This window comes from Nomascus leucogenys, chromosome 3 (genome assembly GCF_006542625.1).
Source record: "Nomascus leucogenys isolate Asia chromosome 3, Asia_NLE_v1, whole genome shotgun sequence".
Classification (NCBI taxonomy): Eukaryota; Metazoa; Chordata; class Mammalia; order Primates; family Hylobatidae; genus Nomascus; species Nomascus leucogenys.
Genome location: NC_044383.1, coordinates 88072964 through 88087300, shown reverse-complemented (window position 1 = coordinate 88087300; position 14337 = coordinate 88072964). Strand labels below are relative to the sequence as shown.

Below are 14337 nucleotides of genomic sequence, written 5' to 3'. Positions count from 1 at the left end.
TTATTTTCAGTTACAAAAAGAAATATTAGATGGTTAAAATATGAGCATGGAATATACATAAACTAATGGTTGTTCAAAATTTTCCAATTAAGTTTCAATATATGCTGACATTTTGAAGTCACTTAGAACCACATAACTTTCAAGGTAGCCAATAAATTGAGACCACAGTAATAATATAATGGGATTGACAGATAATGCAAATAAAGATGCAAGAATGGATTGAAAAATTGGTAAAATCCACTCATATAAATTTTATTTTTGTGGGTTCTTAAAAATAGGAATGCTTCAATAATAAGATAGAAGGATCAATAGAAAAAAACAATTTCACTAACAGATGTAATTGTATTTCATGTTATAAGCAGATTTTTTGCAATAGGAATTATACCACTTTATCTTCTCTGACAAAATTTATATGCATTTTGAAAATAAATCTTTGCATGCAAATATTCCTAACAACTTATTAACTGTATGCTGAAAAATAAAAAAGTCTCTTAAGAATACCTAGAAATTTGAATTCCAGGAAACAAAGATGTTAAAAATCTATCAATTACCTTTCTTGGATGCTTCAAAACTATCATAAAGGTTTATCTTCTGGGTGTCATAGGTAAGGGTAGTATTGGGTAGCAATGTTCTGTTTCTGTTAATTGTGTTCACAGCAAATCTGAATGCAAGTTCCTCAGCTCCCATTGGGCCAGATTCCACATATTCAAAAATACCACCTGGCAAAAAGAAAGAGAATAATCATAAATTTCGCAAGAATAAACATAATTTTTACAAGACAAAGAAAATATCAGAAGTTTTCTGTACTTTTATATAAGTGCAAGTGCATTTGTGTGTGTGTGTGTGTGTGTGAGAGAGAGAGAGAGAGATTTAAGTACATGGGGTTTGTGCTTACTTTATGAACTTTGGGATATTCTCTTTTAGCCACAGCCATACTGGTAAAATTGCCTTAGTATTGCTGCCAAAATTTAACATGATACAAATATGATTTGGACTTTTTTTCATTAGTTATTACTTATTTTAGGGCCTAGGTATAGAGAGGTCTTGACTTAAGTACTGAAATTTATCCCCCCAGAATTTGTAAACAGTTCCAGAATAATCAATCCTCTTCATTGATATATACTATAAAATTAAGCATTGAAAAAAATGTGTTAAATGTCATCTCCATTCAGAAATCAAAATTCTTTTGCACATTTTTTTTTTCTTTTTTTAAGACAGTCACTCACTTGCCCAGGCTGGAGTGCAGAGGAGTGATCACAGCCCACTGCAGCCTTGACCTCCTTGGGCTCAGGTGATCCTCATACCTTAGCCTCCCAAGTACTTGAGACTACAGACGTAAGCCATCATTTCCAGCTAATTTTTGTATTTTTTGCATAGTCGGGGTTTCACTATATTGCCCAGGCTAGTCTCAAACTCCTGGGCTCAAGCGATCTGCCTGCCTTGGCCTCCCAAATTGTTGGGATTTACAGGAGTGAGCCACCTGCATTTATTGTGTTAAAAGCCCAAATTATTCGCAAATTTCAGCATCTTACTTGCGAGAAAAGAGAGTTAGCATTTTGCTAGTTATTTTATTCTAAGTCCCTTTTAAGAAGACACTTGACATTTATGAAGGAGGCCTCTCCAAAACAATGCAACTCCTTTAATCAATGAATACAACTGTAGTATATAATTTTGGCCATAAAATGTAGAGTATAATTTTAAAATACGTCCCTTCAATTTGTGACCTTCCACCAGCTCTGTCTCATTCCAGTTCCCTCACTCTTGTCACAGCCTTCCTTCTCTCTAACATCATTGATCTCTCATTAGGTGGGAGTGACCCAACTGAGGCCTTTGCCTCCAAAAGAATCATTGTTGGTTTGGAGAATGAAATAAAAGGTGGAGCACCTGATTCCTAATCCCCTCCAACCTCTGTCCTTAGGAAACTAGTACTTTAAAAACGCAGAACATTTATCTTTCTTCCTTTCAAATTTCACACCATGTACTCCCAGTACAGTCATTTATAAATTAAACTGTCTTGAATAAGCCATTCCACATCTAGCAATTCATACCTCACCAAAGATATTTTGACACATGAATGTCAGGTGACTATACTATTAGCAAACTACCTATTATAAATTAGTAAGAAGTCGTAATGTTGTAACAATTCCTCTAACTATGAGGAATTAGGACTCAGAATAGACTACAGGGGTGAGGCAAATTTATATTCAGGAACAAGATAAAAAATATTATTTGATTTTTTCTTGTAAATTTGTTTGAGTTCATTGTAGATTCTGGATATTAGCCCTTTGTCGGATGAGTAGGTTGTGAAAATTTTCTCCCATTCTGTAGGTTGCCTGTTCACTCTGATGGTAGTTTCTTTTGCTGTGCAGAAACTCTTTAGTTTAATAAGAGCCCATTTGTCAATGTTGGCCTTTGTTGCCATTGCTTTTGGTGTTTTAGACATGAAGTCCTTGCCCATGCCTATGTCCTGAATGGTATTGCCTAGGTTTTCTTCTAATGTTTTTACAGTTTTAGGTCTAACATGTAACAAACAATCCCATCAAAAAGTGGGCCAAGCATATGAACAGACACTTCTCAAAAGAAGACATTTATGCAGCCAAAACACACACGAAAAAATGCTCATCATCACTGGCCATCAGAGAAATGCAAATCAAAACCACAATGAGATACCATCTCACACCAGTTAGAATGGCCATCATTAAAAAGTCAGGAAACAACAGGTGCTGGAGAGGATGTGGAGAAATAGGAACACTTTCACACTGTTGGTGGGACTGTAAACTAGTTCAACCACTGTGGAAGTCAGTGCGGCGATTCCACAGGGATCTAGAACTAGAAATACCATTTGACCCAGCCATCCCATTACTGGGTATATACTCAAAGGATTATAAATCATGCTGCTATAAAGACACATGCACACGTATGTTTATTGTGGCACTATTCACAATAACAAAGACTTGGAACCAACCCAAATGTCCAACAACGATAGACTGGATTAAGAAAATGTGGCACATATACACCATGGAATACTATGCAGCCATAAAAAATGATGAGTTCATGTCCTTTGCAGGGACATGGATGAAACTGGAAACCATCATTCTCAGCAAACTATCGCAAGGACAAAAAGCCAAACACCACATGTTCTCACTCATAGGTGGGAATTGAACAATGAGAACACATGGACACAGGAAGGGGATCACCACACTCCGGGGACTGTTGTGGGGTGGGGTAGCGGGGAGGGATAGCATTAGGAGATATATCTAATGCTAAATGTTGAGTTAATGGGTGCAGCACGCCAACATGGCACATGTATACATATGTAACAAACCTGCACATTGTGCACATGTACCCTAAAACTTAAAGTATAATAATAATAAAATTAAAAAAATATTTGATATCATATTCATTTGAAATATTTCTCTTATTCTGGATTTTAACCAATTTGAGGGTGTACTTACTAAAACAATCAACTTGTGAAATGGCATTCAATATATTTGAAGTCTTTGGTGACTTATGTTAAGCAAAAAGATAATAATTATTTGTGTCTAATGGGTATAAAGAACCAACCTAGATTCCTTCTGTGTATGTGGAGAAGAACAGTGGTATTCTTTACTCTCTACACTTATATATAACATTTATTTGGAGCTAGACTGGGTTTACATTCTGTATTTGCCAATTGCTATCTGTATAATTTTGGGCAGTTGCTTAAAACCTCAGTCTGAGCTGCCTCATCTCTGAAAAAAGAATGACAAGGGAGGTTACTGCATAGAATTGTAATAAAGAATAAATGTTAGCACGTACAAAACATTTAGAGTGGCTGTCACAGGGTAAGCACTCAACAAATATATGAGGTCACAATGAACCTTCAAAGTCATCCAAAATAGCATTATTTTACAGGAATTACCCTTTTGGTCAAAGATCACATAGCTATCAAGTGACGGAGCCACTAGTAGAATCTGCTCTTGCCTGACTTCAAAACCCTTGCCTGTTCCACTACAAACTAGTAGTTTTCTGCAAAATTTCAGTCAGGCAAAATATACGGAACTTCCTAAAATGTGAGATAAGATGACTTAATAAGATGTAACTAAAAATGTAAGATCTTATATATGAAACAGAAAAATAGTTAACTAATTGTAAGGTACTTGTAAAGTTAAGTAGGAATAAAGAGGCAATTATAGAAATGCCAGCCTTAAGTGGTTTCTTATTGGCAAATAAAATAAAAAACTGAATCTTCTACTTTTTTCAGTTCAAAATGGTAGTTTCTATGTAATAAAAGTATGCAATAAAGATCATATTTTATAACATTGGATCAATATTTTACCCAGTTATAATATTGAATCAATATTTGATGATAGTGAATTAAAACTTTCTTATTCTTTATCAATCTTTAAAATAATAATTCAAATACCACTTTAAGTTTACATATTTATCACAAGTTTGAATGTTTAAAGAAATCTTTTTCTTTCCTTAGGATAACCCATTTTCTACCTTAAATTAAAAAATAAATAGTTATATTTTATTAATCCAAGCCAGAGTTTAAAATTTTGTAATAAACAAAAACATCCAGATAACGCAACCTTTTAAGACAAAATATAACCACCCAACAACGTTAACTGAAGAAAGGAGATAAATCATGAATAGCTTATTACCCCTTATATGTAGAAGGAGATGAAAAAAATCTAGTAAAGAATTGGTTTCCAAATAAAGCTAGATTGGTGTTACAAACTATTGAGGAGAAAGAACTTTTTAATTCTATTTAAAAATTTGGAAAGTCTTACTATCATCCAACTTAGTAATTGTTCCAAGAAGAAAAAAGTAGATTCACCACACTAGATAGTATAAATGCAATTGATAATTATTTTTATTTAAAAATACTTTTTTGGAAAACAATAAAATAATGCGACTTTATTAAGATAAAAATCATGAATGAACAGTAAATGTTATATATAAGAGGAGGAAGTTCCATTAAGGTCAGGAAAAAGATAAAATAAAATGTCTACAATATCCACTCTTCTTTAGTATTTATTTTCATTTCGTAACATATAGAGAAGAGATACAAATGTGTTTTGCCAAATATGTTTGACCATATCAATGAAAATACCAAAATTGAAAGGATTTATCACCAACAAGCCTCCACTAAAACAAATACTAACTACATCAAGTTCTATAGGCAGATTATTGATTACAGAGGAAGCTACTACATGGCTTAAACATGTGAAGTATAAGAGAAAATATAAACACATGGGTGAAAATCAATAAATTTGGACTATAAAAAGAAAGAATAGGAATGACTGATGAAGTTTATGTTTAGAATTAAAGTGTATGGTAAGTATAATTTAAAAAGCAAAAACTGCATAAATAGAATTAAAGGATTTTAATGTTTTAGCAGTATTTGGAGAAATCCTATGTTCAGAAATAACTGAACATAGTAATTCAAGAATGCACTTTGAATTCTAGGACAAAGACTAAACAAATAATGAAATAGTATCTGATAAAAAAAATTAAGAGAAAAATAGATAAGTAGAACACACAATCCATAAACAGTTTTGCATTTATATAGACAACAATATTAAAGTGATAATACTGCAGTTCTAATAAAAAAGGATTGTATTTTCAATAAATATTTCTGGATTAAGTAGATAATTATATAGAAATTATTTCAATCATACATTGAAATGTGACATTAAAAATAAAGTTGTTCAAAAAAAGCTAAGAAAAGATGTTTTAAAAGAAAACAAAAAGTGATGCTTATAAAGGTAAAAATGTGACATATTAGACTTTCTTAAAATTAAGCACTTCCTAATCAAAGACACACACAAGACACACACTCAACAGACACACACACGTGTATATGTGTGCCACAAACAAATGAGGACAAAACACACACACACATATATACACACACATATATATATGTCATTTTCTTTATATCCTATAAGTAGAATTAGTGGATTCACACATATATACACACATTTAGTAGATAGTTTCACGTGTGTGTGTCTGAGAGAGACAGAAAAGACTTCTCTTTTAAAAAATCTGCAAAAAAAGAAAATGGCAGTCAAACCAATAGAAATATGGGTAGAAAATTTGAACAAGCATTCCCCAAAACATAAATTGAAATGGACAATGTACATAAAAAAGTGATCAATTTCATGGTATTATGGAAAATGAAAATATAAACCACAATTCGAAACAATTCTATATACACCAGCATGGCTAAAATGAAAAAGACAAACTGGCTCAATCAACATTGAAAATCAAGTGTCTGAATCTTCTACCACTGAAAATATACAAACTCTGTGACACAGAAATTTCAGTCTGGGATAGCGGATAAACAGAAATCTGTACATAAGTTCATCAAAGCATATGTGCAAGAATATTCATAACAACATGGAAGACCTGCATCAATAAAGAACTACATGCAACAACATGAGGTGAATCTCACAAACAAATGATTGAGTGAAAGAAGCCAGACACAAAAGAATACTGCTGCATGATTTCATTGTTCAAAAAGTTCAAAAAATGTTAGTGGTGGGAATAGTAATAAGAAGAGAGCATGATGTGCTTTTGGGATGCTGGTGATGATCTGTTTCTTAATCTGAGTGCTTGGATACCTATTACTTGAACTTTACTTGTATCGTGTGTGCACTTTACGTAGATCATTCTTTAATACAATTTTACTTTAAAAAACAATTGTATAAAAGTGCTAAGGCCTTTCTAAGTTTGATAACACAAGCAGTAAAAATAAAGGCAATATTACTAAATGTAGCTTCAATATTTGAAAAACATCTATGCATCAAACATAACTAAAGAAAGACAAATATGAAAATATATGAAAGGTATATTAAATATCATAATACATTTTACAATAAAATAATACATTCAATAAAAAGAACTAGCTATTGAAAACACAACTCCAGCAGAAAAATTGTCAAAGAACATAAGTAGATAATATTCATAAATAATAAATGCAAATAACCACTAAATGTAAGAAAATGCTCAAAAACAGGAAAAGGGAAAGGTTAATTAAAACAATGAGACAGAATCTTTATGAATCAAATGTATTGAGGTGTAAGAAACAGCACAGTTGAATAGAAAAATAAATCAACACAAACTTTATTGAAGTCCTTTTTTAAATCTATCAAGCTTTAAAAATATCACACACTTGAAAGCACTAATTCTACTTACGGGATGGAAACTTAAGGAAAATGTCACTGATTTAGCTGCAAGGATGTTCACTTCTTTATTTATAAGAACACAATGATTCAAAATTTTCTAAGTATACAGTGGTAAAAGACTTTTTACAGAAACTATGGTAGATATACTTAATAAAATACTATATATTTAGCCATTTTAAAATTATTCTATAGAAGGTATTTGATGACAAAATGCTTTACAGGTACTTATAATATGCCCTTATGCATAACAATATATTAATCTTGGTTCATTTTAGATGATAGGCATTTGATTTTGATTTTCTGATTTTTTGCTTATTTGTATAATTTAAATAGCTAACAATGGACATATGTTAATCTTGTTATTTAAAAAAATGAATATTCTTCAAAATGAAGCTAGAATATTAAAGAGTAGCAGAAAACAGGACAGTGAAAGGTGAAGATAAAATCTCAGGGTGTTTGTGCCTTTGCTTCATTCATAATGAGAAAGACTTAACATATTTATATGCAGAAGGAAAGAACCAATAGGAAGAGAAAGCTAAAAGGTAGAAAAGAGAAGGCATTAGTGATGGAGCCAGGCGTCTCAGGAGCAAGAGAGGATCAAATCCAAAGCATGGCAAATAGGCTAAGCCTAGGGGAGGAGGACACCTTATTCACTCCAGCAAGAAGCAATTATCTGTAATCTGCAGATGTGAAGATGGGCAGGAAATCAGGGACATATATATTTTATGTATTTTCTTTGTAAAGTGAAATATAAGGCTCTATATATTTGATTCTCTGAGGAAGAACTCAGCTGATTTTTATAATTTTAAAAGAACACCTTTGATTTTAAAATTGCTATTATAAAATTGAATGGCAAAGCATTTTTTCCACCTGTTCATGAACCTGCAAAAGGATAATTGTTCACATGATTTTAAACAAGATGTTTTTCTTTCTGATGACTTGAAAAAATAATATCCATTTTGCACTGGGAATCTTCTATAAAACTGCTTGCTCCTATAATTCTTCTTTTTATTATAAAGTGTCAGGATTTTACATAGTATTTCATAAGCATGTGATCCATGAAGAGAGAATTGCTCTCCTAAGAGTTCATAAATCATGTTCGATGGATAAAATATATCTCAGAATAATAAAGGACACATAAGACCTATATGATCTTAAAAAAGCATCTTAGTAATTGATAATTCTGTGCTCTTTCTAGACTTACACCAAAATTCAACCAATTTCACATTTTCAAGAATCTAGAGACTCCTATGTAGTTATCATCTAATTCCTTATTCTCCATACAACACAAGCAAAATGTACTGCTTTCTCATACTTACCTTCAACTTTTTAGATTCAAAACATCATCTAAGAAAATCATTCTCACAGCTTTATCATTGTTTTATTTCTTAATTCAGGAAGGGCCATCATATCTCACATAACCTCTATATCAAACCACAAAATGCCCGCAATTCTTTTTCCAAGCTTATATTAAAAGTTAACAGCTCTCTTCACTATAAAAGGCTTGTTAAAAGAAGAAAAAAAGGAGAGAATACCTTTCTTTTCCATGGGCACAATTGCCCTCCTTTGTTTTGTAGATATAGGAAACCAAATGTCAAGTGATCCCTGGTTTACACAGAACACTCAGTGCTGAAACTTTTCACATCACAGTCTCTGACTCACAAAAGAACATCACTACTCAAGACTCGAAATAAAAGATTTATTAGTCAACTGCTAAAGCCTAGTCAATGCCTTTCTCTTTTAAATCAATTGTAACTACTACTGAGGGGTGTATGACTCATAAACCCATGATGGATGTACCAACCAACATCACATCTAACCTCTGAGACTTTTCAAATAGGTCTTACCTTAAAGCGAGTACAATCTGTGTTTTATAGACTTCAATTTAATAAAGAAACTGATGTTCTAAATGGCACACCATCTGTTATCCTCCCAAAAGATATGTTGATTTTCTCCATCAAATGTTATACTAATCTTATTTCCTGTCTAAGCAATTGCAAAAGGCTCCTCTCCATTTTAATTTTGTACAAATCATTATCTAAAGGACTAAATCATCAAGCTTCTTTAATTTTTATACAATATAATGCCAAAGGACAACGTTACATTGGCCTTTGGCTATTAAATGACATGCCCTGGATATTAAATGACATTAGGGTATTATTTTTTTCTCCTTAGGCAAAATAATGATATAGTGGTTATATAAGAAAATATCCTGACTCTTAGGAGATCAAGTCTTTAGGTATGAAAGAAGTATCATAAACAAAAAACTGGAAAAATATTAGCAATTGTTTAATCAAAGTGCTTATCAGTGTTTATTATACTATTGTTTGAACTTTTCTGTATGTTTAAAAATTCAAAATAAAAGTTTGGGGGTAAAAGAAAATGGACAAGAAGAAATAAAACCCCAATACTCATTTTGTTCTTAATTCATATTTTTAACAGACTTCTCAAAATGACCATTAAATTAACCTGCAAATATTTACATGTACTATGCACTAAAATTGCACTATTATCCTGAGTGTAAAAGATGGAGTCTAAGAATCATACAATCAATAAATCATCAGGTCTACCCATCATTCAGATACATAGATTGCCTTTATTACTACACATTGGCCTCCAGGAATGACAAACTTATCATCTGAAGCAGTCCCTCACCTCTCTGGAGAGCTCCAGCACAAACTTCTGCCATATATTAATCCATTACCTGTTTTCCTAAAGTTTTTAATCATATCTTTTTATTGAGATACATTTAATCCCAACTTTCACATGATTATCTTCCAGAATTTGAAAACAGATTTCATCTTCCTACTGCATTTCTTTCATCTAGCCTATGAAATTGTTTAACTGTTTGTCACATGACTAATCTGATCCTTTCGTTTTTCTAGTTTTTTTTTTTTTTTTTTTCTGAACACAGCCCAGTGCACCCACAGTTCAATGTTATACTCCAAGTGTATCCAAGCAAAGCAAATTATGAGAGTGGCCAGCTCCATAAGTTAATGTATTACAGATAAAATTAATAGTGGATTTTTTTAACAGTACAGTATCACACTGCTCATTCATCTTAAGCTTATTGTTTAAAAAGTTTATGTTTGTGATGTACTCTTTAAAAATTTTTTTACAAGTATCCCTGATTAATATCATCTACTTACAGTTGGTTTAATTTTCTAATTAAAACCACTTGGGGCCTCATTCTATCATCAACTGTTATTATTAATTTATTCAACATCTAATGTATCAAAGCAATTTACTAATATTACAAAGGTATGTGAAATGTGTTTCTTTACCTTCTGCCTTTAGGTCAATTTCAGTTTTGCTTTTATATCTAAGTCAGTAATAAAAATGATAAGCCAGAAAGAGTTAAAGACCAAGCAAAGCTTTAGACCATAACCTCATAGATACCTCACTGGAGTCTGTCCCTATTGTTAAACTAGGTAATGGTTTTCTTAATTATTCTAGCTAACAGTTCATAGATTCCCATCAATTCTACAGGAATGTCACTGTAAACCTTTTCATATGCTCGACTAAGTCCAGAAGTGCTATGTCTTCCACACCACAACAGTGCATCTCCACTGGATTTTTCATGGATATTTGCACCTATTCTAGCTTTTTTTAGTAGTTTATATCTACTACAATCAAAGTCATTTTTATAACGTGAAACATTGATCTTATTATTCAACTTCCTAAAATCTTTCAATGACTAATCTTTAAGCTTAATACCATTTACAAAGTTTTTCATAATTTGTCTTCTACCTTCCTTTCCAAACTCTTTTCTTACCACTCCCACTTCCCCAGTCATACAGCCATATTAAACCACTTACCTTTACCTGAATGAACCAAAACCAAATGCCTCCATTGCTTTCCAAACAGGGCTCATCTGCCCAGGAGTCCAGCTTCTTCTTACTGACCTACATACCTATACACACACACACACACACACACACACACACACACACACACACACACACCACATTAACACATAGATCTGTAAATTTATCTCTCATTGTGAGCTTTTGAAATAGTCACCTTTTCTGGGAAAACATTCCTCACTGGTCCTAACTGCACTGAACTAATTGTGTCTCTGCTTTATGTGCTCACTGTTCCAGACCCCTTTCAAACATGATAATGCAAACTCCTGCAATCTGAAGCTAAAGAAATTTAAATAAGTATGAAACATGTTTACACCTAAGCTCAATCTCACTGAAGAATGAAAGTTCCTAACAGTCAACATTTATTGACATCATACGCTATATCAGGCACTGTGTAAAGTATTTTACAAACATTAATAAAAAGTCATCAAAATTTATTTGACTCACATTAATCTATTTCCCATCAAATAAAATTTATATTTTAAGTCTGAATATAATAATGATATTTAAGTTGTCCAAATTACTGAGTCTAAGATTTGTTTTTCTTTATGTTTCAGTCCTGCAAGGTAGATTAATTTAGCCCAAAGAACGTGCTTCACTGAGCTTACTGAATTCTGCTTTAGCAAGACCATGAAACAGGTCTAGCATCCTCAGTGTCTTCCTAAGGTCACTTACACAGTTGGCAAGTGATGGATGCTGGATTAGGACACGAGGGACCTCAGTCCAAGCCCCATCTTTTAATTGCTATTCTGTATGGCTTCTTGCTGGGTAATATTGCCACTCTTTATTCTCAACTTCTGGCTATTTTCTCAATAACTTTCCTCCTTCTAAGTGGTAAATACTTTCTGTTTCTTTGAACAAATTCTAAGAGTTTTATGTCCATATAAACTATGACTATAACAATTTGAAATTAATTTTGTGTGAAGTTGGTGAGTGCCTAAATGTATGCTGGTTAAAAAGTGAAAACAAAAACAAAACACATACACATGTGACCTGCGGACACACCATGGAAAAATAAGTAGGTGACAGCTTCCTAAAAGGTGATTATGTGGAAAGTATATAGCGTAATGTACTCATTTTCCAGGCGAGGAGGAGTGTCTGGTCTCCACTTCACGCTGAAAAATATCTCCCACCCTTCCTACTTGCTTTTGAGTCATTTGAGCCATGAAACAACAGGTATTTTTAATTTACTAAAAAGACTGGCTCCAGTATTTTCAACCTTATTTCTAATGACAATAACCTTCTTCAGTGTTGCTATCTCATCAAAGCATACATATTAGCACTCTGTCAATATTTCAGGTGAAATAAAAACTATACAAATATGTAACCAATGAAAATTTTGTCTGCAGAATGTCCTGGAATTTTCAAAGTTCTAGTACTCTTTGCAGTTCTTCAACTACAGAAGACGTTAAAGTTCCACTTGCATACATCTTCCTACATCTATCATATTCAGTTCAGCTCAGACTTGTCCTGGGCATTTGAAAAAAAGAAGTTGCTGATACAGTCCAGAATAAAGAATATGAGTTAGAAGTCAGTATATAAACTGAAATCAAGTTGCAGGAAATAATGTAATAGCCCCATTAGACAAAGATTGGTTGTTTTCTGGCATGTAAATGTGCTTTCTTATTTTAAAAATAAATAAGCTTTTACTTGACAAAGCTCCTACACTTTCCAACATATTTTTCAGTAGTGGATGGAAAATAAGTGTTGATTTTTCTTTCTATAAATGGACCATTAAAATCCAAGGGAGGACCTCAAAATACACATGCAAATAATATTAATTTTAAAGTAGAGGCACTACACACTGAGAAGAAAATTGGGAAATGGCTACTTAAATGTTAGCAATTAACAACCTAGAAGGCATGCATACTGATTGGGAAGGCAGACGCTTGAATAGTATCAAGATATAAATAGAACTGATCAAACTGAGATAACAGGAAAGGTAGTCACATAATTATCACATAAACTTTATAAATAATACCAACTATTTGAAGGTAAAAAGCATGTGCTTAATCACACTTATTTAAAAGAAAATAGTCAACCAAATGAAAAGGCAAAAAGTGACTGGATGAGCAAGACTCTTCACTCCCCAGACCTCCATTATCTCTTCTGCAAAATGAAGGGATCAGGTGAAATGATCTGAATATCAGAGATTTATAACACTTTAATGATTCTAAAACTGCCTTAAGAACTGCACAGTAAATTGTGGAGGAATACTGATTCTGAATTTCAGATCTGGTTAAATGCCAGTCTTTTGCAAATATGGGACACTTAACTCTCTTTTGCAAAAAATACATTGATGTGAGAAATCATCTGCCAAAATATTATGAAATTCAATCAATAAAATATAGATGCAAATATGTTTTGAGTTTAGAAAGATGATTTAGATATCATGAGGTTAAAATGAAAGTATTAAACATTCTAGAGTTTTAATCCAGAAATAGTAATTTAATGGCTAGCAAGTTAATATTTTATAAAAATGCAAATTAATTTAATACTGTTATTTATAAGGCAATCTACATATGTAATTTGATATTATATACAAAACAATATCTATTATTTATATGGACTACAACTTTAAGATAGGTCCTTCATTTCTTCTTACCTATTTACTTTGCAGTTTCTTTAAACAATATTTTAATGCTCTTAGGTGGAATATTTACTATTATATATAAATGTATATTTTTGTGTGTTTATTATTTTATTTTGTTTTAAATGAAGGAACAAAGAAGAGTAAAACAACTGTTTACTTCTACATTTTCTGGCAAAGTTTCTTAAAATTCTTAAAATTACTTTTGGTTTCCCCCTTTTTAAAACTATAGTATTATCTTGAGATTGCTAAAATATTAACATTCATATTACATTAATAACACCTCATCTTCTCCTCCAAGAAGCCTACTTCTCTACAAATATCTATCTATTCCTCATATAGATTTCAAGCTCCCTCTCACACCATCTTTCTTTTTCATTCCTTTTTTCTACTACTTCTGACAGCACCAAGGGTATAACCTTCTATTACCATACATGGTTCCTCTGAAAACTCTTTGATGGCTTACTCTTCTTTGACTTATTGGACTTAACTTGGTGCCTCACATGTAGTGTGAGTTTTTAATAAATGTTTGGAGAATCTCATTAATATGGAGAAGAAATATGAGAGTGTTTCATGTATTAAAACAAAATGAAATTTTAAAGCCATATTTTTGTATCGACATAATATTAAAATGTTGTAGAAATTGATCTAATGGCCATTATTTTCCTTTTGCAGGCAACTAAGAGAATCATGGAGATCACACTGT

The 14337-nt window shown here is 32.2% G+C and overlaps 1 protein-coding gene across 12 annotated transcripts in view; it reads right to left on the bottom strand.

The window, feature by feature from the left end:
- Positions 1-14337, bottom strand: part of GRIK2 (glutamate ionotropic receptor kainate type subunit 2) — a 672448-nt gene that overhangs the window by 438987 nt on the left and 219124 nt on the right. For all 12 annotated transcript variants that reach the window (XM_030809503.1, XM_003258377.4, XM_030809504.1 and 9 more), the window contains one exon: positions 552-719. In XM_030809503.1, coding sequence (XP_030665363.1) covers positions 552-719 — 168 coding nt within the window. The remainder of the gene's footprint in view (positions 1-551; positions 720-14337) is intronic.